The sequence below is a fragment of the Pseudophryne corroboree genome, chromosome 1 (assembly GCF_028390025.1).
Source record: "Pseudophryne corroboree isolate aPseCor3 chromosome 1, aPseCor3.hap2, whole genome shotgun sequence".
NCBI classification, from domain to species: Eukaryota; Metazoa; Chordata; class Amphibia; order Anura; family Myobatrachidae; genus Pseudophryne; species Pseudophryne corroboree.
Genome location: NC_086444.1, coordinates 341,493,030 through 341,519,427, shown reverse-complemented (window position 1 = coordinate 341,519,427; position 26,398 = coordinate 341,493,030). Strand labels below are relative to the sequence as shown.

Genomic DNA, 26,398 nt, shown 5'->3' with positions numbered 1-26,398 from the left:
TTTAAATATTATAATCATATTGGGACCAAAACAATAATAATGATATTAATAATAAAAATAACAAATATATAACCTTTATTATTACAATAATTCGACTAACCTTTCTATACCCCCCTTTTTTTATTTTATTTATTTATTTTTCCGTCCCCTCCAACATTAAACCACTCCTCCTAACACAAGATCCTTTTTAACCTACCTCCTATCATTTCTATTCCCCACCCTTCATATGTGATTCAATTCTATAGTATCATGAGAGATCTACTTATGTCCACTTTTATGAACATTTAGGGGATAATACAGGGTTGTTCACAAAATGTATTAATTCTTGTGGTCACAAAAAGCGTCAGTATATAGGAATAGATACGTGCATTTGACAATATTGTTGAAAGAGGACTGTGCTACTGCGCATACGCCAGTCTTCTTGTCCTCCAGAAAAGCTTCATGCCCTATCCCAAGATGGTCACCAAGATATATATTGAGCATGTGCAGGGGCTATCTTGTCTTGAGACTGTGTTGGAGACAGAATAATCCAGGTCAGTTCCTATGAGAGACCTGGTTAATTACCTGTCATAAAGCTGTTCCAGCTTCCCTGCACTGGTACCCATTTGCATCATAGGGGGTATTCAATTCTTGGCTGAAACTGCCGTCTTGTCAGAAAGACGGCAGTTTCCGACTGGTTTGGGTCGAAAGGAGTTCCAACCTATTCAATACTGCTCCCTTTTTTCCGACTAGTCGGGAAATCTGACTTGTCATAAACTTGACGGAATGCATGCGGATCAGCGGCTTAAGCTGGCGATTCACGTGTATTGTCGGAACAGCGGACAAACCCGACAGGTTTTAGACCCGTTTCCAACAATGTCAATCCGACTTTAAAAAAAGTCGGATTGGCATTGTCGGGAATGGGCCAAACCTATCGGGTTTGGCTGACCATTGAATACTCGCATGTCGGATCCTTTCCGTTGGAAAGAATCTGACATGAATTGAATACACTCACTGGCTGGTGAGCTATATGAATCCCTACTCTGCTCCAGCTATACTCCATCATCAGTGTGCATGTAACAGTGAGTATGACTGTACCTGCTATCTATCAATAAACCTACCAAACAACCAACCAACCAACCAACCAACCAACCAACCAACCAACCAACCAACACCCCTATGGTTAAGTAACTGGACTGTTTATAGTTTAAGTCATCCACTGACAGGTGGGGCATTTTCTAGCAGCATTTTTGCAACAGCTATGTGCTTTTGTTTTTGTAAAGTGGTTTGCAAGACAAGAAAGGAAAGGACTCCCCATTGGATCTTGACTGGAAAAAGTAGAGAAAGGCGGTTTATTTAGATAAAGGTTTATTTTTTATCTGTGCCTGTTTTATTTTTTCACATATTTAACTTTACAGGTCCTAAAGAAAACCTAATGTTTGTAGTTCTACAAGTGCCAGCATGCACTAGCAGCCATGGGGATGCCTTGGGAATGCTAGCACTTGTAGTTTAACAAGCTCCAACATTCTCAAATACTTTTGTAGTTCAGCAGCTAAATAATTATTTCATCCAATTTTCATACATTTTATTACATCACGCTCACAGCAACACAGGTGTAGGAAGAGACTGTTGCCTTCAGGATCGGACTGTTTTTTCCTAGGGGGGTGGCACAATTTTGCGTGGCCAATTCCCTTATGGAATTCAGCTGAACAGGCTGGACTGGAGGATATTATGTCAGGAGAATGGCAACCGCTGCTGTGGTGTACCTGGCCCAGTTTACCATAGCCTTCTGCTGGTAGCTGCTTATTAGTATTGTCGGTATACGTTCAAGATTACGGCTGTCGGGATCCCGGTGTCAGTGATGTGACTGCCGGCATTCCATCCTCCTCCAAGAGGAGGAGACAGAAGTAAGATCCTCTCTCAATGAGAGTCTAAATGGATTTTCACATTAAATTCTTTAACCCCTAAAGGACTCAATGAAAATAATCACATGGAATGTCTTCATATAAGTTTTTTTTTTATAAACCAAGGAATCTGTGTTATTTATTTATTTATTATTTATTAACAGTTTCTTATATAGCGCAGCATATTCCGTTGCGCTTTACAATTAGAACAACAGTAATAGGACAAAACTGTGTTACTTTATATATATCTTATTGTTTAGGATATCCCAAATATTTGTCTATTTTTGTAACAGTGTGACTACAAACTTCTAAATCTAAATCTAAGGACTAATAATTTGAGAATATAATTTATTTGCCATTTTGTCATTATTAGATTATAACTCCACTTTTACTACTTGTATTTTGTAGTGACTACAGTTACTTGTGTCAGAACTGGGGATTCTGGTGCCTTCAGAGAAGGTCCAGATGCCTGCTCTCTAGGTTCACGAGGAACTTGTAATAAAGATAGCCGAATGTAGTTCTTCTTCATAAGGTAGTGGAGACAATAATATGGAGAGCTTGAAGGAGTTATTGGGTTGGGTGTGCACTGTGGATACTAGATGGAAATGGGATGAGCAGACATCCGATGGAGATTGTTACAACAGAGAAGAGCTGATAGTTGGAACACTGGAGGCGGAACTGGGATAGGAATTACTGAGGCTGGACTGGAACCGGGATAGCAGGATCTGGATAAGCTGGAACCTGGCTGGTACTGGAGTACTAAAACCGATCTGGAACTTGAAATTGCTGGTCTGGACTGAGACCAGTATTATTAGAGCCGGGCTGGAACTAGAATCGCTGGACTGGACGGGAATTGGTAATACTAGAGCAGGGCTAAAACCGGAATTGCTGGACCGGACTTGGACCTGTATTCTTTGAACCGGGCTGGAACCGGAATTACTTGGACCGGGCTGGAACCCGAATTACTTGGACCGGCTGGAACCGGATCAATGTGACCGGACTGGAACCAGAATTACTTGGACCGGGCTGGAACCAGAATACTGTGACCAGACTGGAACTGGAATTACTTCTACTGGGCTGGAACTGGAATAGCTTGAACCGGGCTGAAACCAGAATTAGCGAAGTACTGGAACCTGGCTGGAACTGGAATTGCTGAAGTACTGGAACCAGGCTGGAACCAATATTGCTTGGACCAGGCTAGGACCAGAATAACTCATACATTTTTAATTGTTATGAAATTCACATTTTTTTTGCACATGAATGCGCACAAACCCAGTCATTGGAAATGGCTCAAAGCAGGTCCAGTCACCCGGGAATTCTTTCTGGGTACTTAGCAGGGGTTTCCCCTGGAAGGACCCGGGTAATACTCAGTGGAAATAGGTAATCCAGTTCATCCAACCCAGGACCCGTTCACACCATGGAAAGAGCCGATTTCCCGAAGCAAGGAAATGATGTAATTTCCAGGCGCCAGCACTGCACCTGTGCCCATTGTGAACGGCGCCATTCTGGGAATAATCCAGATCAGTTCTGCAATGGAAAAGGCGTCTGCCTCGCTTTGGCAGAAAAGGGGTTTCACAATGACCAAAATCCCAGACTGATGCGCGTTCACATGCAAAACCTGATATTTTAAAGTCAGTGGAAAAGGGTATAAAAGTAAACTACCCGGGAGTGCTCTTTACCAGGATAGGGCTGAGACCTGTGAATTTACTCTTTTGTCAGTGGAAAAGGGGTATTAGTGAGCAGTGGAGCCGGAAGTCTGCAGTTGCCGGGCAACTGGAGCACGTCATCATTCTGTGCTGTGTCATCGGATCTTCCTGGATGTCCCGCCCACTGTCACTCGGGAGGGAGCGGAGAGCCAAGCCTACCTGCACACAATGTGCCAGCTACTTAAGGTAAGCCTGATTATGCACTCGATCACAGCATAGCATCTTGTAAAAACACAGACTGCACAATGTTGAAACGTCAGCAATTACTATGCCTATTTGTTGCATATTTATTTAACATATCATTCTTTTGGGAAAAAAAACATGGAGTGCAGCCTATTCTTTGTATGGAGGGGATATCATATACCCTGCATTGGATAACATCCAGCTAACTATGGGGTCTATTTATTAACATTATTTTTACTAAAATAATGTGAAAAAGTGTGTTTTCACACTTTTTTCACATTATTTTAGTATCACCTAAATGTATTAAAGGGCATTTGGAGCAGTTTTCATGAAAAACTGCTCCAAACCCTTTTTTCACTTTTTTTTAGTAACCCACATCGCATTCCCCATACTTATAATGGGAAATGAGATGTGGCCAAATCTACTAAAAAAAAGGGGAAAAATACCGCAGTGTGCCCTGTGATAATCTCGCCAGCTCAGGCTGGCGAGTTCACAGGGCAGCACTGCGATAATGTGGCATTTGCCCAGCTTTCTCTGCCCCTGGCAGAGAAAGCTGAGCGAGGACCCAGCAGCGTGATCCAATGGACACACAAGCTGATCACAGTGTAAAAAAAAAACCCATACTCACCTGTCCAAGGAGCCGGGCGCCGGGTCCCCCATATGCTGCGCTGTGACGCAGCGCCCGGCAGCACTCACTGGAGCAGCGGACACCGTGATGCTGCAAAACGGCAGCGCACTTTACAGCACCGGGGGTCACAGCACAGGAGAAGGACCCCGTGCCCGGCAGCCTCCTGAAGCAGCGCAGACCAGCTCCCTGGACTGGTGAGTAAATTATCCTGCTGGGAGGGTGTCCGCGGTGCGCGGGGGTAGTTGCGACGGGGGGGTTGACCGAGCGGCGGTGGTAGCGGCGATGTCAGCGGGGGCGGTGCATGCGCAGCAGGACATCAGGGTATTTTTTACAAAAAATACCCTGATGATTCTGCGAAGAGGCATCGCAGGGACAGTGCTTGACCGCAAACTCTGTTCCTGCATGTGATAATTGATACATCCCTGCGATGTAATCAATTATCGCAATGCGAGTTTGGGCGATTTTATCACCTGTCATCCGCATCCTGGATGCGGATGGTGATAAATAGGCCCTTATTTCCTTTAAGGAGGAAACCCCCCCCCGCCCCCCCCCAGTATTTGAGTATTGTCCAGACTGGCAAATAAACATAGATAGATATATTTTGTGACAGCCATCTTTGGATAACAATGCATATACATTATACAGGAGTTGTAATATGATGCCAGTTCCGTGCTTTGATGTAGTTATATTCTTGTGATATTTAGATTGGCGATGTATAGACCTTATCTTACATGATATCACTTCCAGGCCGTGAGCTGTGGTATTTCCGGTTCTCACATCTGCTTCATGACTGTAGTTATCATCTATTCCTCATGTTTCTATAGATATTTTTTCATTTATATAAGAATGTGGAGAGTTATGAACAAATAACAAATTTATGTTTATAATAGAATTTATGTTTTCATTTTGTATATTTCTGATGGCTGCATCTGGTTATCTGGTCGCGGCCATATTGGATTACCCACATGCATTTTATACTTCACTCCTGATAAAGCCATTGGAACCTCTACACAGCAGATCTGATGAAATGCTTTGAGTAAAAAATTTTGACACACCAATTTGGTTCCTTATTGCCTCATTAGATATCAGATAAACATTTCCTTTAATTGTTATGGTTTCAACAGATTTTATATACTTGATTACACTATGTTTTTGTTATTCTTTTTTTATTCAAGCTACTATATGTGAATATTAAAGGGATTTATCCAACTGATTTTCGCCTGATGGAATTCTTCATATGGTTCAGATAAGCGTCAATTTATTTAAGTTTTTTGGTACATGGTCATTGAACATTTTTTATACATTTTTAAGTACTGGTGTAGTTTTTTGCTTTATTGAGCTAGGAGGCGCCCTTTTTTATTTTTCTTTTGTAGACTTGTGGATTTTTTGGGTGGATCTGGAAGAGATACTGTTGTTCCAACCCAGAAGGAGCTCACTAGGCATAATAAATTAATTTTGACTTTGATGAACTGTTCACTATTTATGTATGGGTTATGATATTTGAGTTACTAAGCTCCAGGTTTTATGATTTTGTATGTACGAGGGTGGTTCAATAAGTAAAGTAACAAGACCTCTCACGTGTATAATGTTCTCTATTTCATTGTCATTTTATGCCAGGCCAAGGCAGATAGACCAAGGCTTCCCCTCACGGCCATTAGACTGCATCTCATATCAGTCATACTGTCCCAAAATCAATTGTAAATGGCGGGGTTGGAAACATGGTCAAACAATTAGATGCGTAGTGTGATCAGGTTTCTGAATCTAAAGGGCACATCAGTAGCTGAAGTGCAATGCCAACTTGTCGAGGTGTACGGTGATAATGTCTTGTCATGGAAACAGGTTTGTATATACATACACATACACTATAATGGCCTTATGTGACTTACCTAAGATCCCAGTAGCTTTCAGCCCTCCAAACTCTTGCATTGCCTTAATTGCTTTGGACAGCTCTTCCTGTGTCTGCAACTGTCCTGTAACAGGATCAGGTGGGGGCAGATAGCCAAATCGAGTCAACCAATCCTGATAACAGAAGAACAAATAACAAAAAGAGATTATTCAGTGGTAACCACTGAAAACTAAAAATAAACTATGTGCATGAGATTTTCAACTGTCACACTGATTTGCTGAATGAAACCATGCTCTGGGGACTGTTGTATGAATTGTGATTAGGTCAATAATATGCCTGAATAAGAAGGACCCACGGGTGCACACATCGTTCATTGTTCAGGCATACACACTTAAAGATATGAACAATAGATCTTTTATAAAAGATTATGTTATAATTCATATCGTCTAGTGTGTCGCCCAGTGTGTACGGGGCTTGAGTCTACAGTATCTCTGAGATGCAGGGACAACATATTGGTCATTTTAAGGTCAAAATAAACCGTATTATTATGTAAAATATTCAATAAAACAGGATTATATTTTATTCTGGACAAACAATCTGACTTTCTGATGCTAAGGGGTATACAGTATGTACTACAGTGCGGGTTTATAGAGTAGAGATGTTGCTGATAGCAGCCCATACTTTAGTAAATACACCCCTAAGTTTCCAACCTTTCCTAATTTCCAGAGAAGTCCCAAGTTTTAATGATTCGTCAATGGTAGTGGACCTATTATTCAGTATTGACCAAGTGCACAATAACATTTTACTTTTTTTTTGTAAGCTAACTACAATTCTTACAATCCAGTCTAATTATCTAGCTAATATTTCATAAATTATAATATTTAAAAGCTACAATTCATTTCAGTTAAATTAATTGGGAATGTAGCATTCCAAGATCCAGAGAGACAGTACGGGGTGTAATATTGTGCTCAGATGCACCAACTCAGCAGCACAGTGTCCCTGAAAACGGCTTTGAAGTGTTGGCAGCTCTGCTCATACACTGTTGGCCACTACAGTTTAGTAGAGTGTTTTGATCTCTGCAGAGGAATCTAATGCGTCTCCACGCCGAGTCCCAGCCGCCTACAGCTATTCAATCATTCTGTGTGTGTGCCCAGCAATGCATTACAAAGGTACTGTCTGTTGCTGTCACTGGCCAACACTTCTATACAGCCAGACATTGCTGCAGCCTGGCTCATCTCATCATTTGCTGATATGACATTCTGGACACTACTTGAAAAACGATGGAGCTGATTCACTAACATGATACAAAAGTGCATTCACCCTTAATAACTATTAAGCAATTAGCTTTCACTCATACAGCACGAGTAAAAATGTTTATGTATGGTTGCTATGGGTTACTGTATGTTTGGATGTGTTAGTAGATAAATCAGAATGGATTTAGCACTGGAGGGGGTAGTGTGTTGGATACTGGAGTGTACAGATGGCCTAATTTACAAAGCACAGAATCCTTTTTGGTTATTTGCACTTATGTGCATAGAATTCCCTCAAAGTAATTGGCTTGTGAAGAGGCAGATGCAGGACAGGAGTGAAGGGTCCTTACTAGGTAAAAGTACTATGTCGTACAGAGCAGCATAAAAGAAAAATATTAGTATTTAGTGTGAGATTGTAAATGAGATTAACGGCCTGATTCTGAGTCATCGCTGTGTTGATAATGATTGCAGATGTTTTTCAATTGTGCATGCATCTAAGGCACTAAGAAGTCGCACTGCGCATATGCTCTACGGTGTGTGCCTACAGAGTAGAGAGAATTGGTGCCAGTACCAATTGAGATGTGCAGTCTCAGAAATGTATTAGAAATGTATTGGGCATCCCCAGCAGCGACTGGGAGGTGGCTATTCAGATGCTTTTAGATGTATAATTTCATGGTTGTATTACGGGAATGTCACAGGCGTGTTGCTGAAGTGGTTGCAAACTCAGACGTTCCTATTGGAGGCCATACACTAACTGAGATTCGGCACCTAGAATGCAGCTGCTGTAAGTTTAGATGGTGCGTCTAATAGTTTCATCTAAAGTAGCACCAAGTGGTATTTCACAGTGTAAAGATGCTCAGAGTGGGGGTCTCAGGCCTTGCACATTCAGCCGCATGCTTGTATACCAGGGAAGGACATGTGCCAATATAAGCATTAAGGGATCTATTCATGTATGAAATGAAAAATGAATTGATACTTATCACTATATATCGTACCGGTCCAATGCGATATATACACTGTAGCTGTTATAAGTAGTCATTCATGCATACTCACCCTTCCGGTGAAGCGATGCGGTATCCCGGACTCCAGCGACGCTGTCTTCTCCAGTGGTGCCCCTCAGCGTTGTTGAATACAGCCGGTGGGTCCCTGGCTGCAGTGGCTTATGGGAGGTCAGAGGGGCGGACCCAGTACAGGTGTCAGGCAGAGAGCAGGGAAGCATTGAGCTTCCCTGTCGTCTCCACACCGATCTTCAGGTTGCACCATCCCGAGATGGCGACCCTGAACTCATGGAGAAGTGGAAAGTGGAGCATATTAAAGTATGGATGATGTGATTCAGCCAAGGAGCGGGGGTGCCACTGGAGAAGTCAGGAACTTCTTCATTGTAACCCGCTCCGTGAATAGCACGAAGCAGAGAAAAGCCCTGTTTTCTGCAAAACAGGTCTTTTCTCTGGTTTATTAATAGACCCCTAAGTCACGTCAGACCTTACAGCGGCAAAAGACACACACATGGCCGTGTCTGTGTTCGACTCAGAATCAGGCCCGGGCGCATTTATCGGGGTAATCATGGCTATACGGAAGGCTACAGAGCCATTTTCTCTATGAAAAGACACTTCAATTTAGCACCTGCTCTTAACTGAGTAGGTCTCATTCTTTACTCTTAGTACAGTATTATTAAAATACACAAACTGACACATAAACTGATAAATGTGTCACAAATAGCCGAATTAATGAGTTTGGGTTTCTGTTAAGTAAATAGCAGGTTTAAAACTGGTAATTAAATAAATAACCTGTACACAACATGAAGGATGTTCAGGAACCAGCACGCTCCACAGTTTTCAGGACCAGAAGAGCCAGCGCACTGGCCAGTCATTCAGATCCAAACTGATGTAATGTCATTGCGACCTGCGGATAGAACAGCTGGTCAGTGTCCATATAGCGGGACTGTCCCGCTGGAATCAGGACAGTTGGGAGGTATGTTAAAAGATCCACAGGTGGAGATAATTATTTTGCTTGTGATTCTGGGGCCCATTTATCATTGTATATTTGCGGCTTAAATCCCTGAAAATACCTGTTTCCTCTGGAACCCTCCACTAGAACTGGTCGCTGTGCATGTGTGGTCAGCAGGACCGTGCATGCGCAGAAGACACGGCAGTCCTTACAGCACATCTCAGGGACGGAGCTAGTGTCCCTGCAGGTGCATGGTTTATACATTCAAACGTAATAACTGCATATTGCAATGCGATCTTGGGAGCTAATATCGTGCCCAGATCGTATTAAATATGTGATTAATGATAAATGGGCTGCTCTGTAAAGGAGACATAGAAAACATGGAGAATAAGATATAGATGGGGAGTTGATTGGAAAGAATACGGGAACTTGGAAGGACATTGACAGTGCTGTATTTTGAAGAAAAGGGTGGAGGATTATCTGGTCTCAGCAGTATGAATGAGCTAACTGTGAACAGTAGGAAAAACAGAAGACTGAAGCAGAAGTGTGGATGATGAGAGAAGATGGACAGCAGGGCTGTAGTATGGTATGCTGGCGGCCGGGATCCTGGTGGCCAGCATACCGGCGGTGGTATCCCGACCGCTGGCATAAAGGCAGCTGGGCGAGCGCAAATGAGCCCCTTGCGGGCTCGCTGTGCTCGCCACGCTGCGGGCACGGCTATTTATTCTTCCTCTTGGGGGTCGTTGACCCCCAAGAGGGAGAACAATTGTCGGTATGCCGGGTGTCGGGATTCTGGCGCCGGTATACTGAGCGCCGGGATCCCAACAGCCAGCATACTGAAGACCCCCCCGACAGCAGGCAGGTAGCACTCAGATGACAGGATATGAGTTTAGACCACAAAGAGGAAGAAAAAGGAACTGCCAGGGGATGTGTGTAATAGCCGCACTGTTAATGATTCATTCTCATTAAAGCAAGTGAGATGATGGTACACAAGAGACATTGCAGATCCCTAAGTTATAATGCCAGCTTGCTGCAGCTACACACTTACTGATAACGAGTGGGGAAGATTTGATGTCATTGCAGTTCAACTGCAAATCTTAGTTGTATTTTTAGTACAGTTGACATGGAAGATACTGCAGTCCCCCGAGGTTCTTTGATTCTGCTCTTTCTATAATAAATTCACCATAAATTTGTATTACAGAAAGCTTTTGAATAGGCTTTCATCTCACATAAAATATCCTATTTGCTTTTAATTTGAGTCTGTCCTTCTGCCAACAGTACTAAAGGTCCTCCTAATCTAAAATGATTCATTTTCATTTATTTCTGCAATCATTATTTATATTGCGTATTAATAATAATGCTAATAATATGTTAAACAGGTATATAATTTGAATAAAACCAAACTACATGCAAAGAATTGCATCTGATCATATTACAGTGTGAACACTCTGCCAAGCTAAAATATGCTAACAGTGGATGCACTGACTGTACGATTTATGTCAGAGTACAGCAGAACGCGCGTTTAATATATGAGAATAAAGATGTAGCAAAATATCTTTTCAAATTGGAGATATTTCCAGACTCGCAGCTATGAACAGTGCAATCCCCACTCTTCCTCTGTGGTGATAGGGCAGTAGGGAGCCTGGCTGGGCCCTGGTACTTTCCAAGGGGGCGTGACCTAATCACAGGAGGCACGGCCATGCACCCTTGTATTTTAAGCGCCTCCCTGGCCACACACCAGCATGTGCTGGTCTCTGGAGAAGAGCTGCGGCTGCTGCACCAGGTAGGGGGAGGGGAGGGGGAGAGCCCTGGCCTTCACTGGGCCCCTCCATCAAACCTGCACCCGGGTAATTAGACAGATATAACTGCAGCATCAGACAGCCTGCTTTGATTGCATATATTTCATTAGTGCATGAGGGAACCAGCGGCTTCTGCAGTATATAGCTTATAGAGTACTCGTACATTAAATTCGGTAAGATTATAGTAGGCTCCTTTTAGTGCAAATTGGAATAGGGGTGGTGCAGAGGCAGGACGGGGGTGGGATTACCACCACACCTCCTTTAAGCCATGCCCCCTCGCTCTGTAATGCCGCGATCACCGGCATTATACTGCAGGGGGCGTGGCTATGATGACGCGATTCAGCAAGAATCGTGTCATCGACTGCCCAGACCGCCCACTTTACTCACTAAGTGGGCGGCCGGGCAGGGGGGACCTGAAGAATCGGGAGACTTGCCTGCTTTTCTAGGGGGCCGGGAGGGTCACCCGATTTTCGGGAGCCTCCCGGCCATTCCCGGAGAATAGGCAAGTACAGGGTCGGACTGGCCCACAGGGGTACCAGGGAAACCACCGGTAGGCCCCACTGCCTGGGGGCCCACTTCTTCCTCTAGGGATCAGGTTCCAGACTGTGCACTTGTATTATACATGGTAGATATGTTGCATTACACTGCACTAAACTATTGTGTATTTTAAGCCTCTATGGAGGCTGGCCACACCCCCTTTGTAGGCTGGCCACACCCCTAAGTATGGGCCCCTATAACTGCATTCCCCCGGTGGGCCCTTCATGTCCCAGTCCGACACTGGGCAAGTATGATATATATGCCATATACAGGAAAATATATAGGGCGGGATGTTCTAAATGACATCGCCGCCCATTGCACCAGTATCAATCGCAATGCACTAACATATGCTATTGGTATTGCAAAGGACAGTCCTTCCGATAAGAGCTGTCCTTCGTGATCTCCGGCTGGTCCCTGACTTCCGGGTTTTGGGTCCAGGAGTCATTCTATGCATGCGCAGAGTGATGGGGGCAGCCGCGGGGCATGCTGGGAGGGATCTGATCGGATCCCTCACACCAGCGCTATGGAGAGAAGCCCATAGGCTTCTATGGGGTATCGCTAGCAAAAGCTGGCGTTCCCCTCCACAGCGCTGTCCCAGCGTCCGGGGGTTAGTGCATTCGGAAAATACGTTAAATCAGGGTTTAATGCATTCTCCATTTAGTACATCTCGTCCATAGTATATGTGTATGCACTATCTTTAAGACTGCTGCAGAAGATTACTGTAATGATACCGAGGTCAGGCAATGCAAAACCTCTTATCTTCTAAAGGAGACAAAGCAAAGCAGTGGTAGGGTTCCAGGCTGACAGGATGAAACATTGTAACACAGAAAACAGGATTATGTGCAGACAGGCCAATATCCACCTTCTTTTTACACCCTGCAATGATTATTTTGTACCACCATAATCCCGCTTTTCTCCCACTATCTCTGTTCACTGTGATTTCAATCAAAAATGCAACCTCCCAGCTATTCTGATTTACAGTAGCAGGGTTAGTGGACCTAAGAAGGGGTGAGGCTTACAGGGGAATGGAGGGAGCTTTGCCAGAAAGGGCATGGTCAACAAAGTGGGGCATTATTGGGTATGATTGGGGTTTTTGTGCATTGGCAGTACAGTTTACACAGATCTGTGGTGGGGCTGAGTCTGACAGTGAATAGCTAAATATTTGAAAGGGTTATACTAAACAAATAACTGATAAAAAAAAAAAAAAAGAGTACCCCTCGGATTGGGTCTATATGCTGTTTCTTTAGCTTGTCAGCCAGGTAAATTCAGATGTCACATCACATGTATATTACAGTAGCATGAGCGCAAACCTAAACTGGAATAAATGCTTGAATTCTGAGAGGGGAATTCCAAAATCAAACAGTATAATAGGATACGTATAGTAAATTAGAAGCAAACACAGAATTCTAAGCAGAATGCTCGCAGTAGCTTTGCAAATGTAATCCATAGCCATGCAAATGCAGCAGGAGGTATATACACACCTCCTTGCTGAATTTGAAAGTGCAGCGACCGTCCCTGTCAGAGTGCTGTGACCCCGTCGCAGCCTGGGATCAAACGTTACAATATTCATCTGCGACGGCAAGCTGAGTAAGCCTCAACTTGTGAGGCCAAGGAAACTGCATCTTGCAATGCAGTCCTTGGCCCCGCCACTCCCGGAAAACAGGGGTGACACGCGCTGTTTCTGACAACACCGGACGCCACCGCCCCTCCCCCTAAATGCCTCTGCCTGTCAATCAGGCCGAGGTGTTCACAATCCTGCAATGCGTTTGCAGGACCCATTCTGCACATGCGCTAATCGTGAAACTGCGCAGGGGATCGCTTATGTGATCCATCCTGAATAACCATTTCGAAGATCCTATAGTCCGCTGTATGTTTGGGTAGCGTTAAGTCTGGGAACACAGGCAAAATTCAGTATCCAATCAAACATCCCAATTTCCTTGGGACAGTCCCGATTTGAGGGCTCAGTCCTACTGTCATAACTGGGACTGTATAGCATGGACATTTGTGGAGGTTTATCCATTCACTGCTCTGCTGCTAAAGGATGATCGGCAGATAAGGAGCAGCACTAAGCAAGTCCCAGAGAGTGTGGCCACATCCTTCAGTGACACAGACACCCCCCCTGTGATATGGCCACGCCCCTTTCCCGGTCCACATACCAACAGTGTTGAGAGGTATTGAATTCCACTGAGAAACGTACATTATTTCATGGCCAAATGAGGAACAAGGAAAATATTTTTCAGAATACATAGTATTGAAAATTACTATATTTTTAACATCCCACTCTCTCATCCGAATAGGCAGTGCATAAAATGCACCAGATATTCCTGTTATGCATTTATGGTTGTTCTATTATATAGTGTCTGGTAATTAGAAAGTACATGGGGTTAGAGGAAAAAGATTGAGATAAGTTCTTTTATCATTGCAAGACTCTTTGCAGCTGACTCCTGGGATAAGCCGCATGTTGAGGATGATACATCACAGCGATTTCTACATTTACATAGTATGTTTGATTCAAAAGGACAGCCAATTGTAAAAAATATATCACAGTAACATTGCCTCTGATGGCAGATAAGAATCTAATGACCCGTCTAGGCTGTCTTTTTTTCGTCAGCTGCCATGAGTGCTAAAACTCACTAAATCCATGTTCCCTGCACTATGTTATTGAAGCATTTCTCAAAATTCCTGTATTTTCCATTATAACATAATCTATACATTCTAATTTATTAATGCGCATACACGCGCGTGTGTGTGTCACAATATTTTTTTTCCGATTTATTCCCGTTCTGTGCATTTTCTTTTTCGTTCAGGGTGTCCAATTAGCCCCCATTTTTTTTACCTGAAAAAATATTTTTTTTTTCAGTTAAAAACACATAGAATCCGTGTGTCATGATTCTGACTTATTTTATTTGTGTACTTGTAATTTCCTTGTGACTTACCTCTGCCACCTTTCCTACTAAACCAAGTACCTTGCCTCTTCAGTATAAGCACAAGACCGTGAGGTAGATGTATGAAAGTCCGATATGAGAGCAGGAGAGGTATCAGCGAACATTAATGGCGCTGATACCGCTCCCCACCATGTTTGACTGCAGAGGTGTGTGATGAATGACAGGTGCGCTATACCCCCGTCTTTATCTGCGCTGTTATCTAAAAGATAGCACGCCGATATGCAGGGCAATGTACAGTATGAACAGTCAGTTTCCGACACCTTCAGCTATCGATTTTGAGCCAGTCCAGAAATATGGGGGAAAATGTGTAGGGTCCCCCTGTATTTTCAACAACCAGCACAGGACTCTTACTAGTGGAGGAGGGGTAATGCCACAGCCAGGGGACACGCTTGCCACAGTCAATGAACACTAATGTCCTGAACACATCTGGACCTACAGGAGCTATATGTGTATACACACTCCTCTGTGCAAATGCTGGAACCCACATTTGTCCCGTCTTTTGCAGAGCTGCCAGCCAATCAGCAGCCTCTTCCATGGGAACAGGTTGTTGATTGGTGGTGACTGCCCTGACTGTCAATCAATACCAGCCTGGCTATCACCCCCCTGCTAGTAAAAGCCAGTTGCTGGAAATATGGGGGACCCCTACGCATCCCCCCATATTTCTGATACCAGGACCAGCTCAAGAGCCCAGTGCTGGTTCAATGAAGTTCAGGGGACCCCACACTGTTAATTCCCCTGTATTTCTTTAACAAATTTACTTTACTACACCGATTGCACTGATGCGTGGCAGGCTTCGCACTAAACACACTCCTTTATTGCAGCTAAATTCACACCTCACAACACTCCATAAATCTACTTAATACACCATTGAAAGACAATACGCCAGCCAAAATGATCGTTAGCAAATGTGTAATTTGCGGCACAAAATATTCTGACATAATCATATTATTATATCATGTTATTTAAACAACAGAAGGGAGGCAGTCAATTGACCGCCTGTAGGGATCCCGACAGTCAGGATACCAATGCCGGAATCCCGACACCAGCTGAAATACCGGCGGTCTCAGTCCTGACCGCTGGCTGGTTACCCCTCTTGAGTGGAGGTCCACGGCACCACCCGGAGGGCAATAGAAACCTGTAGTGATGACCGAAGGTCACCAAAGGGCTCGAAGCGTGGTGAGCACAGTGAGCCCGTGAGGGGACAAGCTGCCCTCGCCGCCTGGATCCCTCCTGTCGGCCTCCCGGTGTCAGTCTCCTAATCGCCGGGATCCCGACCTCCGGGATCTCGTACTGATCCCCAACAGAGCATGGATGTGGGAGTTCCAGCCATACTATCTCCTTACCAATTCATGGACCCTCTTCTGTTCACATATGAAGGCATGCCAGATTCCTTATAAGTTAATCTACAGCTTTATGAGCCATCCCTGATCCCGCCAGCAGATAATGCACATAGAATGCCCATGCATTCTGCAGGATGAAAGAAAATACATGCAGGCACTGGCTGTGAGAATGATTAGCAAACTGGAATTGCAAAGAACAGCAGTGGTTAATTGCATAGACTCTGCAAGCTGGGTATGATTAGCTGTGTGGTAACTTCAGGATTGCAGGCAGAAACATGAAACCAGAAACTGGTAAGATACAATTTGTACTGGCAATAAGCAGATGCAAGTGAGGGGTTTAAATAGGGTGCTCTGATCAGTCATAGGTGACTGGTTAGGTAGAAAGAACCCCTCTGTGATTTGGATCACCCTTAGTCAGCTAATCAATCCAACATGGTGGCGCCCATGCAGCACTGAACCTAGGAATAGGCACCAAGCTAACTGGGCTCAATATGTTTATGTTTACTGATATGGAAAGCGGAAGTGTCCCAACAGATGAAGCGACAGTTCAGGGTATAGTGAGGCCAGGGATGTAGTACAGTATTGTAGGGTTCAGAGCTTTCCTCTGGTTTGTATGGTTATCTCACACATATATTATCATACTTCAATTTCTATCTAATGGTGCTCATAGATCTTCAGTATTTCGAGTAGAACTACATAATGCTAATGCAGACAATACTGCTTCGCTTCGGAAATTACCCTATCTGCTTTTTCAGATTTTCTTTCCTATTGTGATTTTGTTTTCTTCTTGGAAGATGGTGTTTATATATACTGTATATATATATATATATATATATATATATAGTGTTGCACCTGGCTCTCCCAATAACGTATATACTTATCCGGGTGCCCGCACTGCCTTCCACATCAGTGTTAGCTTCATATATTGTTTCCTCTGTGTAGCACTCCTGGATAGTATAACACCACTTTGACTCCAGTTTTGAGAAACGTTTCTTGTACAAGTATTCTGATGAAATGGAGTTATCCATGAAATGTTGATTTCTCAAAATTGGTGTCAGAGTTGTGTTTTACTTTCCAGGAGTGCTGCACAGAGGAAACAAGATTTTATATATATATATATATATATATATATATATATATATATATATATATATATATTCTGGACTCGAGGAGCCTGTGCATAGTCCGATAAAAAAAATGTTCGGAAACAGCCCCCAGAAATACATTTGTTCCAAAAAAATTATATTTATACACTGCAATTTCAGCATGGGGGGGCGGTTAGCTACTTAGCAGAATTTACAATCATTACTAAATAAGGTCCTAAGGGGTCTATTTACTAAGCCATGGGTGGAGATAAAGTGGATGGAGATAAAGTGCCAGCCAATCAGCTACTAAATAACATGTCACAGGCTGGGTTTGAAAAATGACAGGAGCTGGTTGGCTGGTACTTTATCTCCGTTTACTTTATCTCCATTTAAGGCTTAGTAAATAGACCCCTTAGGGGTCTATTCATGAAGCAGTGAAAAGAGTGGAGAAGTGAGCTTGTGGAAAAGTTGCCCATGGCAACCAATCAGCTGCTCCATACCATTGTATAGTATGCAAATTGTAAATGTAACTTCAATGCTCATTGGTTGCCATGGACAGCTTCTCCACTGGCTCATTTCTCCACACTTTTCACTGCTTCATGAATAGACCCCTTAGGGGAACATTTACTAAGCCGTGATAAGAGCGGAGAAGTGAGCCAGTGGAGAAGTTGCCCCATCAACCAATCAGCAGCTTTGTATCATTTTATAGTATGCAAATTATAGATGTTACTTCAGTGCTGATTGGTTGCCATGGGCAACTTCTCCACTGGCTCACTTCTCCACTTATATCACTGCTTAGTAAATGTCCCCCTGAGTCCAGTATGTCATGAAGGAGCAGTAGTTCCTTGGGTTGGTTATCACTGATGTCATTACATAGTGAACATGGGGTTGCATTAATTTGAGCACCTCCAATTGTTTTAGAAAACACACTCCTACAGTATGCTGAAGAACATCACATGCTTAGAAAATAGAAATAGCCTCCAAATATATGCCTCGTCCCCTATATCTCCTGATTTTTATTATCCACCAAATAATTTCTTACAACTCAGTTTTCTTTTTCTTCCTGTTTATTTGAACTTCTGTTTAATTCTTTTTCTCCCTCTAATCAACAAAAGTGTTTTGCTTAACACATTTACTTTGCTCCTGCTATTTTCTAATTTCACAGAATGTCAATTGCTTATTGTGTAAATCAGAGAAGCAAAGTGTTGGAGTTGGACTAATACATGTCCCTTCTTGTGTTTTTTAAGCAGAATTCTTCTTTTGAATTTCTACTTTTGTATCCCAGTGTTAGGGTTTTTAATTATCCCTAATGCTATACCATTATGTTTCTTGATTTTAGATTACACTTGTTTTGCCCCTCCAAGATGGTATTTATACAGTGTGCCTACTGTTCTTGCAACCGTGAATGAACAGAAAACAATTCAGTCATATTCCAATTTAGGCATGTCTCTGACAGTTTCCATGGCAATCTGGATTGACAAATCTAGTAAAGAATGTTAATCGGGTTAGGAGTGCCAGGTTTTGCAGTACCAGCAAACAAATGTATTACAGCACTATCTTTTACCTCCTTGAGTGTCATGGGCAGTGGTGTAATAAGGATGGGGCAAGCAGGGCACATACTCTGGGCACCACTGCGTAGGAGGGGCTTGAAAATTAAATATAACGGCTGCCAAGGCTCCAGGTGCCAGTATCGCCTGTGATTTTCACAACTTGGTACCCCCATAGCAGAGTTGAAGAATACAACAACTAGCATCCCCAGCTGCCAGGTGAAAGAATGTGTTGGGAGGCAAGGGAGCATGAAAAGCCCACCATCTTGGAGCAGCAGGTTAGAGGGTAAAAATATGGACCAGGGAAGCAAAACAGGTGTAACTGGAGGTGGGGAGTAAGGCAACCAGGCCAGTGGCATACACAAGGATGGAGCAGTAGGAGACACTGGGCGCCATGGTGTGTATAGGGACTGATGTGAATGACTAAATATTCTCTGTAAAACACTGTGAAATATGTGTACGATTCGCCAATTGAATTGCAAATGTGCAAAAACGGGATTACTACGAACATTCATTCCAGCAGTGAAAAGTGTAGGGGAAAATGGGGAAATCTGCCTGTGCCCAGTGGCACCAAGAGGGAGGGGGAGCGGGTACTAATTAACTGGGCCCAGTCACCCCCCCCCCCCCTTACCTGTCAGTCTGAGCTGCAGTGTGTGTGGAGGCAGCCTCTTCTGTGTGGCAGTGGGGGGAAAGGGTAGCGATTGCACTGATTGTGCCCCCATCCTGATCTGCTCCTGGCTGCTAGAATGCACAATGGTGCCCCCCTTTAGAGCATGCTTCACGGTGCCATAAATCTTATTGTAAATATTTTTTATGGTGAAGTGCCATGGTCACGCCCCCTTGCATCAAGCCACACCCCCATTACCTGGACCCGGCCACGCTGTCTACGACCAAAAAAGCTAAACTAACATAGGATAACAGTATAGAGGTTTATTATTGGTCATAATTAAAGTATTTGGGGCACTTAAATTGGGGGCAATTATATGCATTTTTTTAAATATCAAAAAATGGTAGAAAGCAATGTTTTTCAGCAAAATAAGTATTAAAATTAAATTTGGGGTACATAAAAATGGTTATAAGTATATATTTGGGTCATTTTAGGGACTTTAGAAAATAAATAAATGGAAGACAACTGCAATAACGATCCATGCTGAATTAGGCCCTAAAAAGAGGTTTCCTTAGCCTTCATTAGGCAGCTTAAACTGTCTTTTATGCTGGCAGCACACTGGCTATTCTATTACTATCACAGTACTTTGGACAGTTCCCTCTCTACCTGTCTAGATGGTACACTGGATTAACAGGGACAGCATCACATGTGTCCATCTTTTCCTAAAGTCCGCCTCTCTTGAACCTCTGCCTCTATATAACTTCCTCCAACTCCACTGTGCCGTCCCCTCAGATTGATAACAATTTATGGTAACTAGGCAGGCCCAGCGACAGCGGGGGTCAAAGGGGACACCTTTACCAGGCCCCGAGGATCAGATGGGCCCAGTGGATACAGCCACTTAGTGCCCGGTGAGGATGTGAGCCATCTTGTTTATGTCCAATGAGGGAGAATGCGGTACAAGGAAGAGTGATGTGTAGTGCGGCTTATGGGGCAGTGAGCTGTAGGTGGTGTGGGCGCAGCCTCATGGTGAGAGGAGAGTTTCTGAAATGGTGACTATTAACACTGGTCAACATGATTTCTTTATTTTTTAAACTGAATAGTGACTCTAGAAATAGAATTAGGTTCTTCCATCAGGCATAGTGTATTTGTGATTGTTACTTTTTGAATCAAGTTGTTCATGAGCACCTCACTTGTTATCTCAAGGAGATCTTAATGATCTTATTTGGGATTTAAACTTGTCTAAACAAAAATCTGAACTTTTAAGTTCAAGGCTCAAAATATGGAATATACTCCTCAAAGATGTAAGAATATGCAGTTATCGTACCCACCAAAATGATTAAGACTTCTTCTCTGAAGACAAAGATGTATTTTGTAAGAATATTTGTTCTGTTATGGAGGCTCTAGGACAAGGCTGGCCAAACCGGTTCTCGAGATCTACCAACAGTTCACGTTTTCCAGACCACCTAGCTTGTACACAAGTGTGTCACTGACCTAGGTTGGGGGTGTTGTGAACTCGGGGGTTCTCCCGATGGTAGGGGAGAGGAACCACAGTTGGGTCGGAACAGGGATGGCTTGATATAGGTTTTCCTCATACAGGACTCTGACAGAAAAGCTAGGAGAAAATATTAAAGGACTTTATTGCAGGAAGAGAGCAACACAATGTCACATAACAGAGAAGGAGTGTATGGAGAAATGTCCAGGAAGTACTTGTGAGTGACGGTAAAATATACTGGTGACTGAAGAACCTGAGAGCGGTGGTTAAAAGACACTGATGATTTGAAGAACTTGAGAGCGGTGGTTAAGACTCTGATAATTTGAAGAACTTGAGAGCGGTGGTTAAAGACACTGATGATTTGAAGAACTTGAGAGTGGTGGTTAAAGACACTGATGATTTGAAGAACTTGAGAGCGGTGGTTAAAGACACTGATGATTTGAAGAACTTGAGAACGGTGGTGAAAGACACTGATGATTTGAAGAACTTGAGAGCGGTGGTTAAAGACACTGATGATTTGAAGAACTTGAGAGTGGTGGTTAAAGACACTGATGATTTGAAGAACTTGAGAGCGAGGGTTAAAGACACTGAGGACTTGTATAACTTGAGAGCGAGGGTTAAAGACACTGAGGACTTGTATAACTTGAGAGCGACGTTTAACCTGCAGCCCACGCTGACTCCAAGAAGCACTGGTGACTAGAGCGCAGTGGAACCCAGCAGCGTCTGGGAACGCTGGAAGCTGTGCAACAACTGACACCTGGAAATGCCGGAGACACTGGGGTATGCTGCAGAGAGATCCGCTGAGGACAGAAGCACTGGCATCCACTTCAGGGGAAAAGACGATACTCAGGCGCCGAGGCGCTGCCCGGCGTCTGCCTTTGAATCTCCCACCTCCGCTGGATTGGCGGAACAGTCTGATGACGTCACCTGCTCCCCGCCCACGTGATGCCGGGTGTCATGGCGGCGCCCCTACCCCGGAGAACCGCCGGGAGCCGCGCCAGCCAGGCACCGTAGCCCGTGCACCAACGAAGGCGGAGGCCGCAACACAGATCAGCAGGCACGCAGGGGTAAGCGCGGTGAACGCTGCCTATGGCGTGTGACAGTACCCCCTCCTCCAGGAGTGGCTCCCGGACACTCTCCAGGTTTTGTTGGATGTCTGGAATGGAAAATCCGCACCAGTCGGGGAGCCATAACTTCAGTAGCCTTGACCCAGCTCCTCTCCTCGGGGCCAAAACCTTTCCACTCCACTAAATACTGTATATTCTTGTGAAGATAACGAGAGTCAAGAATAGCTTTGATTTCAAAGTCAGTTCCAGCTTCAGACTCTGCAGAGGTTGGCCTTGGGGACTTTGAATGGAACCGGTTTAAAATAAGGGGGCGAAGGAGAGAAACATGAGTTTGGTATCCGGAGGTGGGAAGGCAATCCCAATTTGCAGACAACCGGGTTCAGGACTTGTAACACGGGGTAAGGACCAATAAACTTTGGGGCGAACTTCATAGTGGGCACCCTTAACCGGAGGTTGCAGGTGGAAAGCCATACCCTTTCACCAACCTTGTATTGGGGAGCTGCTCATCGCTTCCTATCCGCAAAGAACTTATAGCGGCCCAAAACTCTCTTGAGATTAGCATGAACTCGACTCCAAATGTGGCTGAAGTGCCGAAGAGTAGAGGCTGCAGCAGGAACCTCCTCCGGAGGACAAATGGGTAATTCAGGAACTTGAGGATGGAACCCATAATTAATGAAAAATGGGGACTCACCAGTCGAAGAGTGGTACAGATGATTCTGGGGAAACTCGGCCCATGGCAACAGTTCCACCCAATCATCTTGCGAAGGAGAAAGATAAATACGGAGAAAAGTCTCTAAATCTTGATTGACGCTTTCAGTTTGCCCATTGGTTTGTGGATGGTAAGCGGATGAAAACTTGAGCTTTATTTGTAAGGCCGTACAGAGAGCTCTCCAGAATCTTGCAGAGACAATTTCCTGAGGTAAGCCGTGCAGGCGGAAATGTTCTCGGAAAAATAACAAAGCCAACTTGGGAGCTGATGGTAACCCAGTCAAAGGTACAAAATGTGCCATCTTAGAGAAACGGTCGATAATTATCCAGACAGTATTGTGACCCTTGGAGAGGGGCAATTCGGTGACAAAGTCCATAGAGATATGGGTCCAAGGCCTCTGAGGAATGGACAGTGGATGCAATAACCCTGCAGGAGGCCAACAAGAAATTTTGTGCTGAGCACACTGAGGACATGAGTTGACATAATCTTGAATATCCTTCTTCAGTGTCCCACCAGTAAGATCTTCATAGAAACTCCCACATCTTTTGAACTCCAGGATGACCGGAAAACTTGGAAACATGAGCCCAGTGCAACATCCTTGGTCGAAATTTAGCTGGCACAGACATTCTCCCAGGAGGGATACCCAAAGCGGTGGGAACCGCTGACATAGAAACTGGACTGAGAATCAAAGCCTTCTCAACGGAATTGTCCTCATCCGAAGCTGTTAAGGAACGGGATAAAGCATCAGCCTTGTTGTTAAAAGTCCCAGCCCGGTACTTAATAACAAATGAAAACCGGGTAAAGAAGAGCGCCCATCTAGCTTGACGGGGATTCAAGCACTGGGCCGTCTTGAGGTACAGCAAATTCTTATGATCAGTGAAAATTGTAATTAGGTGTTTAGCACCTTCCAAAAGATATCTCCATTCCTCCAAGGCAGATTTTATTGCCAAAAGCTCTTTGTCTCCAATGGTGTAATTCTGTTCCGCAGGAGAGAATTTGCGAGAATGGAAACCACATGGATGTAACTTCCCATCTGGAGCGTACTGCGAAAGCACGGCACCTATGCCTACCGAGGAAGCATCAACCTCCAAGAAGAATGGTTTTGAAAAATGTGGTTGTTGAAGGACTGGAGCGGACATAAAGGCTGCCTTTAACTGAGTGAACGCTGCTACAGCTTCGGAGGACCAAAGACTTGGGTCAGAACCCTTCTTGGTTAGGGCAGTAATGGGTGCCACAATGGTAGAGAATCCCTTTATGAATTTCCGGTAGTAATTTGCAAAGCCCAGAAATCGTTGTACCGCTTTCAAAGAAAGAGGCCGAGTCCAGTCCCGGATGGCAGTGAGTTTCTCTAGATCCATACGAAGCTCCGTGCCCGAAATGATGTAACCAAGAAATGGAACAGATGGAACCTCAAAAGTACATTTGGAAATCTTGCCATAAAGATGATTCTCTCGCAATTGAAAAAGTACCTCTTTGACCTGTATTCTGTGCTCTGTGAGATTTTTAGAAAATATCAGAATGTCATCCAAATATACCACTACACTTAGGTATAGCATATCCCGAAAGACTTCGTTAATGAATCCCTGGAAGACAGCAGGGGCGTTGCTGAGGCCAAACGGCATTACCAGATACTCGTAATGCCCGTCCCTGGTATTGAAGGCCGTCTTCCATTCGTCCCCCTGTCGGATACGTATCAAATTATAAGCTCCCCTTAAATCAAGCTTGGTTTAAACTCGGGCTCCGCGAACCCTATCAAAGAGCTCCGTAATGAGCGGCAAAGGATACTTGTTCTTAATGGTGACATCATTTAGACCACGATAGTCAATACATGGTCTCAGCCCTCTGTCCTTCTTCTTCACAAAAAAGAAACCCGCCCCCGCCGGAGAAGTAGAGGGGCGGATGAATCCTTTCTGTAGATTAGACTTGATATAGTCTGACATAGCTTGGGTCTCGGGCAATGATAAGGGATAAGTGCGACCCCGAGGTGGCATTTTCCCCGGAATGAGCTCAATGGGGCAGTCCCAGGGTCTATGCGGTGGTAGCTGATCGGCCGCTTGCTCCGAGAACACGTCAGAAAACTCCCGATAGGCCTCCGGAATGAGCCCTTCCTCTGACTTGGAAGATACACGGAGCGGATAGACTGGGGTGAGACAATTTGAATGACAAAAAGAACTCCAAGATGTTATTTGTGTCGAACTCCAGTCGACGTGAGGGTTGTGAAGTTTAAGCCAAGGAAGGCCAAGAACCAGATCGTGGGGCATCTCCCGAATCACTAGGAACTCTAGGTGTTCTTGATGCAGAGCTCCCACTTGCAGTTTGATTGGTACTGTACAACTTGAAATCAGTCCATTAGACATTTGGGTACCATTGATAGCAGTCAACGTAATAGGTTGTTCGACCGATCGTAGCTGACAACCCAAACCCTGGGCACAGGAAAGGGAAATAAAAGTCCCTGCAGCCCCTGAGTCCAGCAGAGCCTTAACGGGTTTGGCTATTGACTCGGAGAACAGAGACACGGAGAGTAAACAGTCCACTGGCGGAGAAGGTTTAGAAGAAACTCCTAGCTCGACTCCTCTGGAACAAGCTAGGACTGCCCGTTTCCCAGGTGAGACTTGCAAAACTTGAGAAACGGCTCCACAGTAGAGGCAGAGTCTACCCTCATGATGACGCTGACGTTCTTCTGGGGACAGCCGGGATCGATTAATCTGCATGGGTTCATCAGGACTTGGAATAATCGTTTGCTTAGACGGAAGAGATCGGACCCTTGATCGATCTGACCGACTACGTTCGCCACCTCGTTCCTGCATGCGAAGATCTACCTTTACACAGAGCGCGATCAACTGTTCTAAAGAATCCGGCAAATCTCTAGTGACCAACTCGTCCTTTACACGATCGGAGAGCCCGTTCCAAAAGGCAGCCCAAAGGGCATCATTATTCCAGCGCAGTTCTGAGGCTATGGTCTGAAAATTAATCACATACTGTCCCACTGAACAAGAGCCTTGTCGGACACGAAGCAAGTCTGCAGAGGCAGCGGTCGTCCTGCCGGGCTCATCAAAGATCCTCCGGAATGACGTAATGAAATTGGTGTAACTAGAAACCAATGGATCAGATCGCTCCCATAACGGAGACACCCAATCCAACGCTGAACCCTCGAGCAAAGAAATAATGTATGCCACCTTGGACCGATCAGTAGGGAAGTTATGTGAAAGCAGTTCAAAATGTACCCCGCACTGATTGAGAAAACCACGGCAATTCTTTGGCTTCCCATTATAGCGAGAATGAGTAGGGAGCTGAAGGCGTGACCTGGTTCCAGAGGAGGATGGAATATTACTTGAGACAACCACTGGAGCGGGTACTGGAGCTGGGGCCGGTACTACTGAGGCCAGAGAAGTCTGAATTTGATCCAGCCGACCAGATAATTCCTGGAGATAATGCATCACCTGGCCCTGTGCTGCTTCCTGACTTTGTACTCGAGAAATCAAGTCCTGGATGGTACTTGCCTCTGGGCTCCGATCCCCCAGGTCCATGGGCCTGAGTATACTGTCACTGACCTAGGTTGGGGGTGTTGTGAACTCGGGGGTTCTCCTGATGGTAGGGGAGAGGAACCACAGTTGGGTCGGAACAGGGATGGCTTGATATAGGTCTTCCTCATACAGGACTCTGACAGAAAAGCTTGGTGAAAATATTAAAGGACTTTATTGCAGGAAGAGAGCAACACAATGTCACATAACAGAGAAGGAGTGTATGGAGAAATGTCCAGAAGTACTTGTGAGTGACGGTAAAAGATACTGGTGACTGAAGAACTTGAGAGCGGTGGTTAAAAGACA

At 44.5% G+C, this 26,398-nt stretch overlaps 1 protein-coding gene across 3 annotated transcripts in view; it reads right to left on the bottom strand.

The window, feature by feature from the left end:
• MMP17 (matrix metallopeptidase 17) overlaps nucleotides 1-26,398 on the bottom strand; it is a 241,210-nt gene that overhangs the window by 91,648 nt on the left and 123,164 nt on the right. For all 3 annotated transcript variants that reach the window (XM_063964657.1, XM_063964658.1, XM_063964659.1), the window contains exon 2: nucleotides 6,287-6,419. In XM_063964657.1, the coding sequence (XP_063820727.1) occupies nucleotides 6,287-6,419 (133 nt within the window). The remainder of the gene's footprint in view (nucleotides 1-6,286; nucleotides 6,420-26,398) is intronic.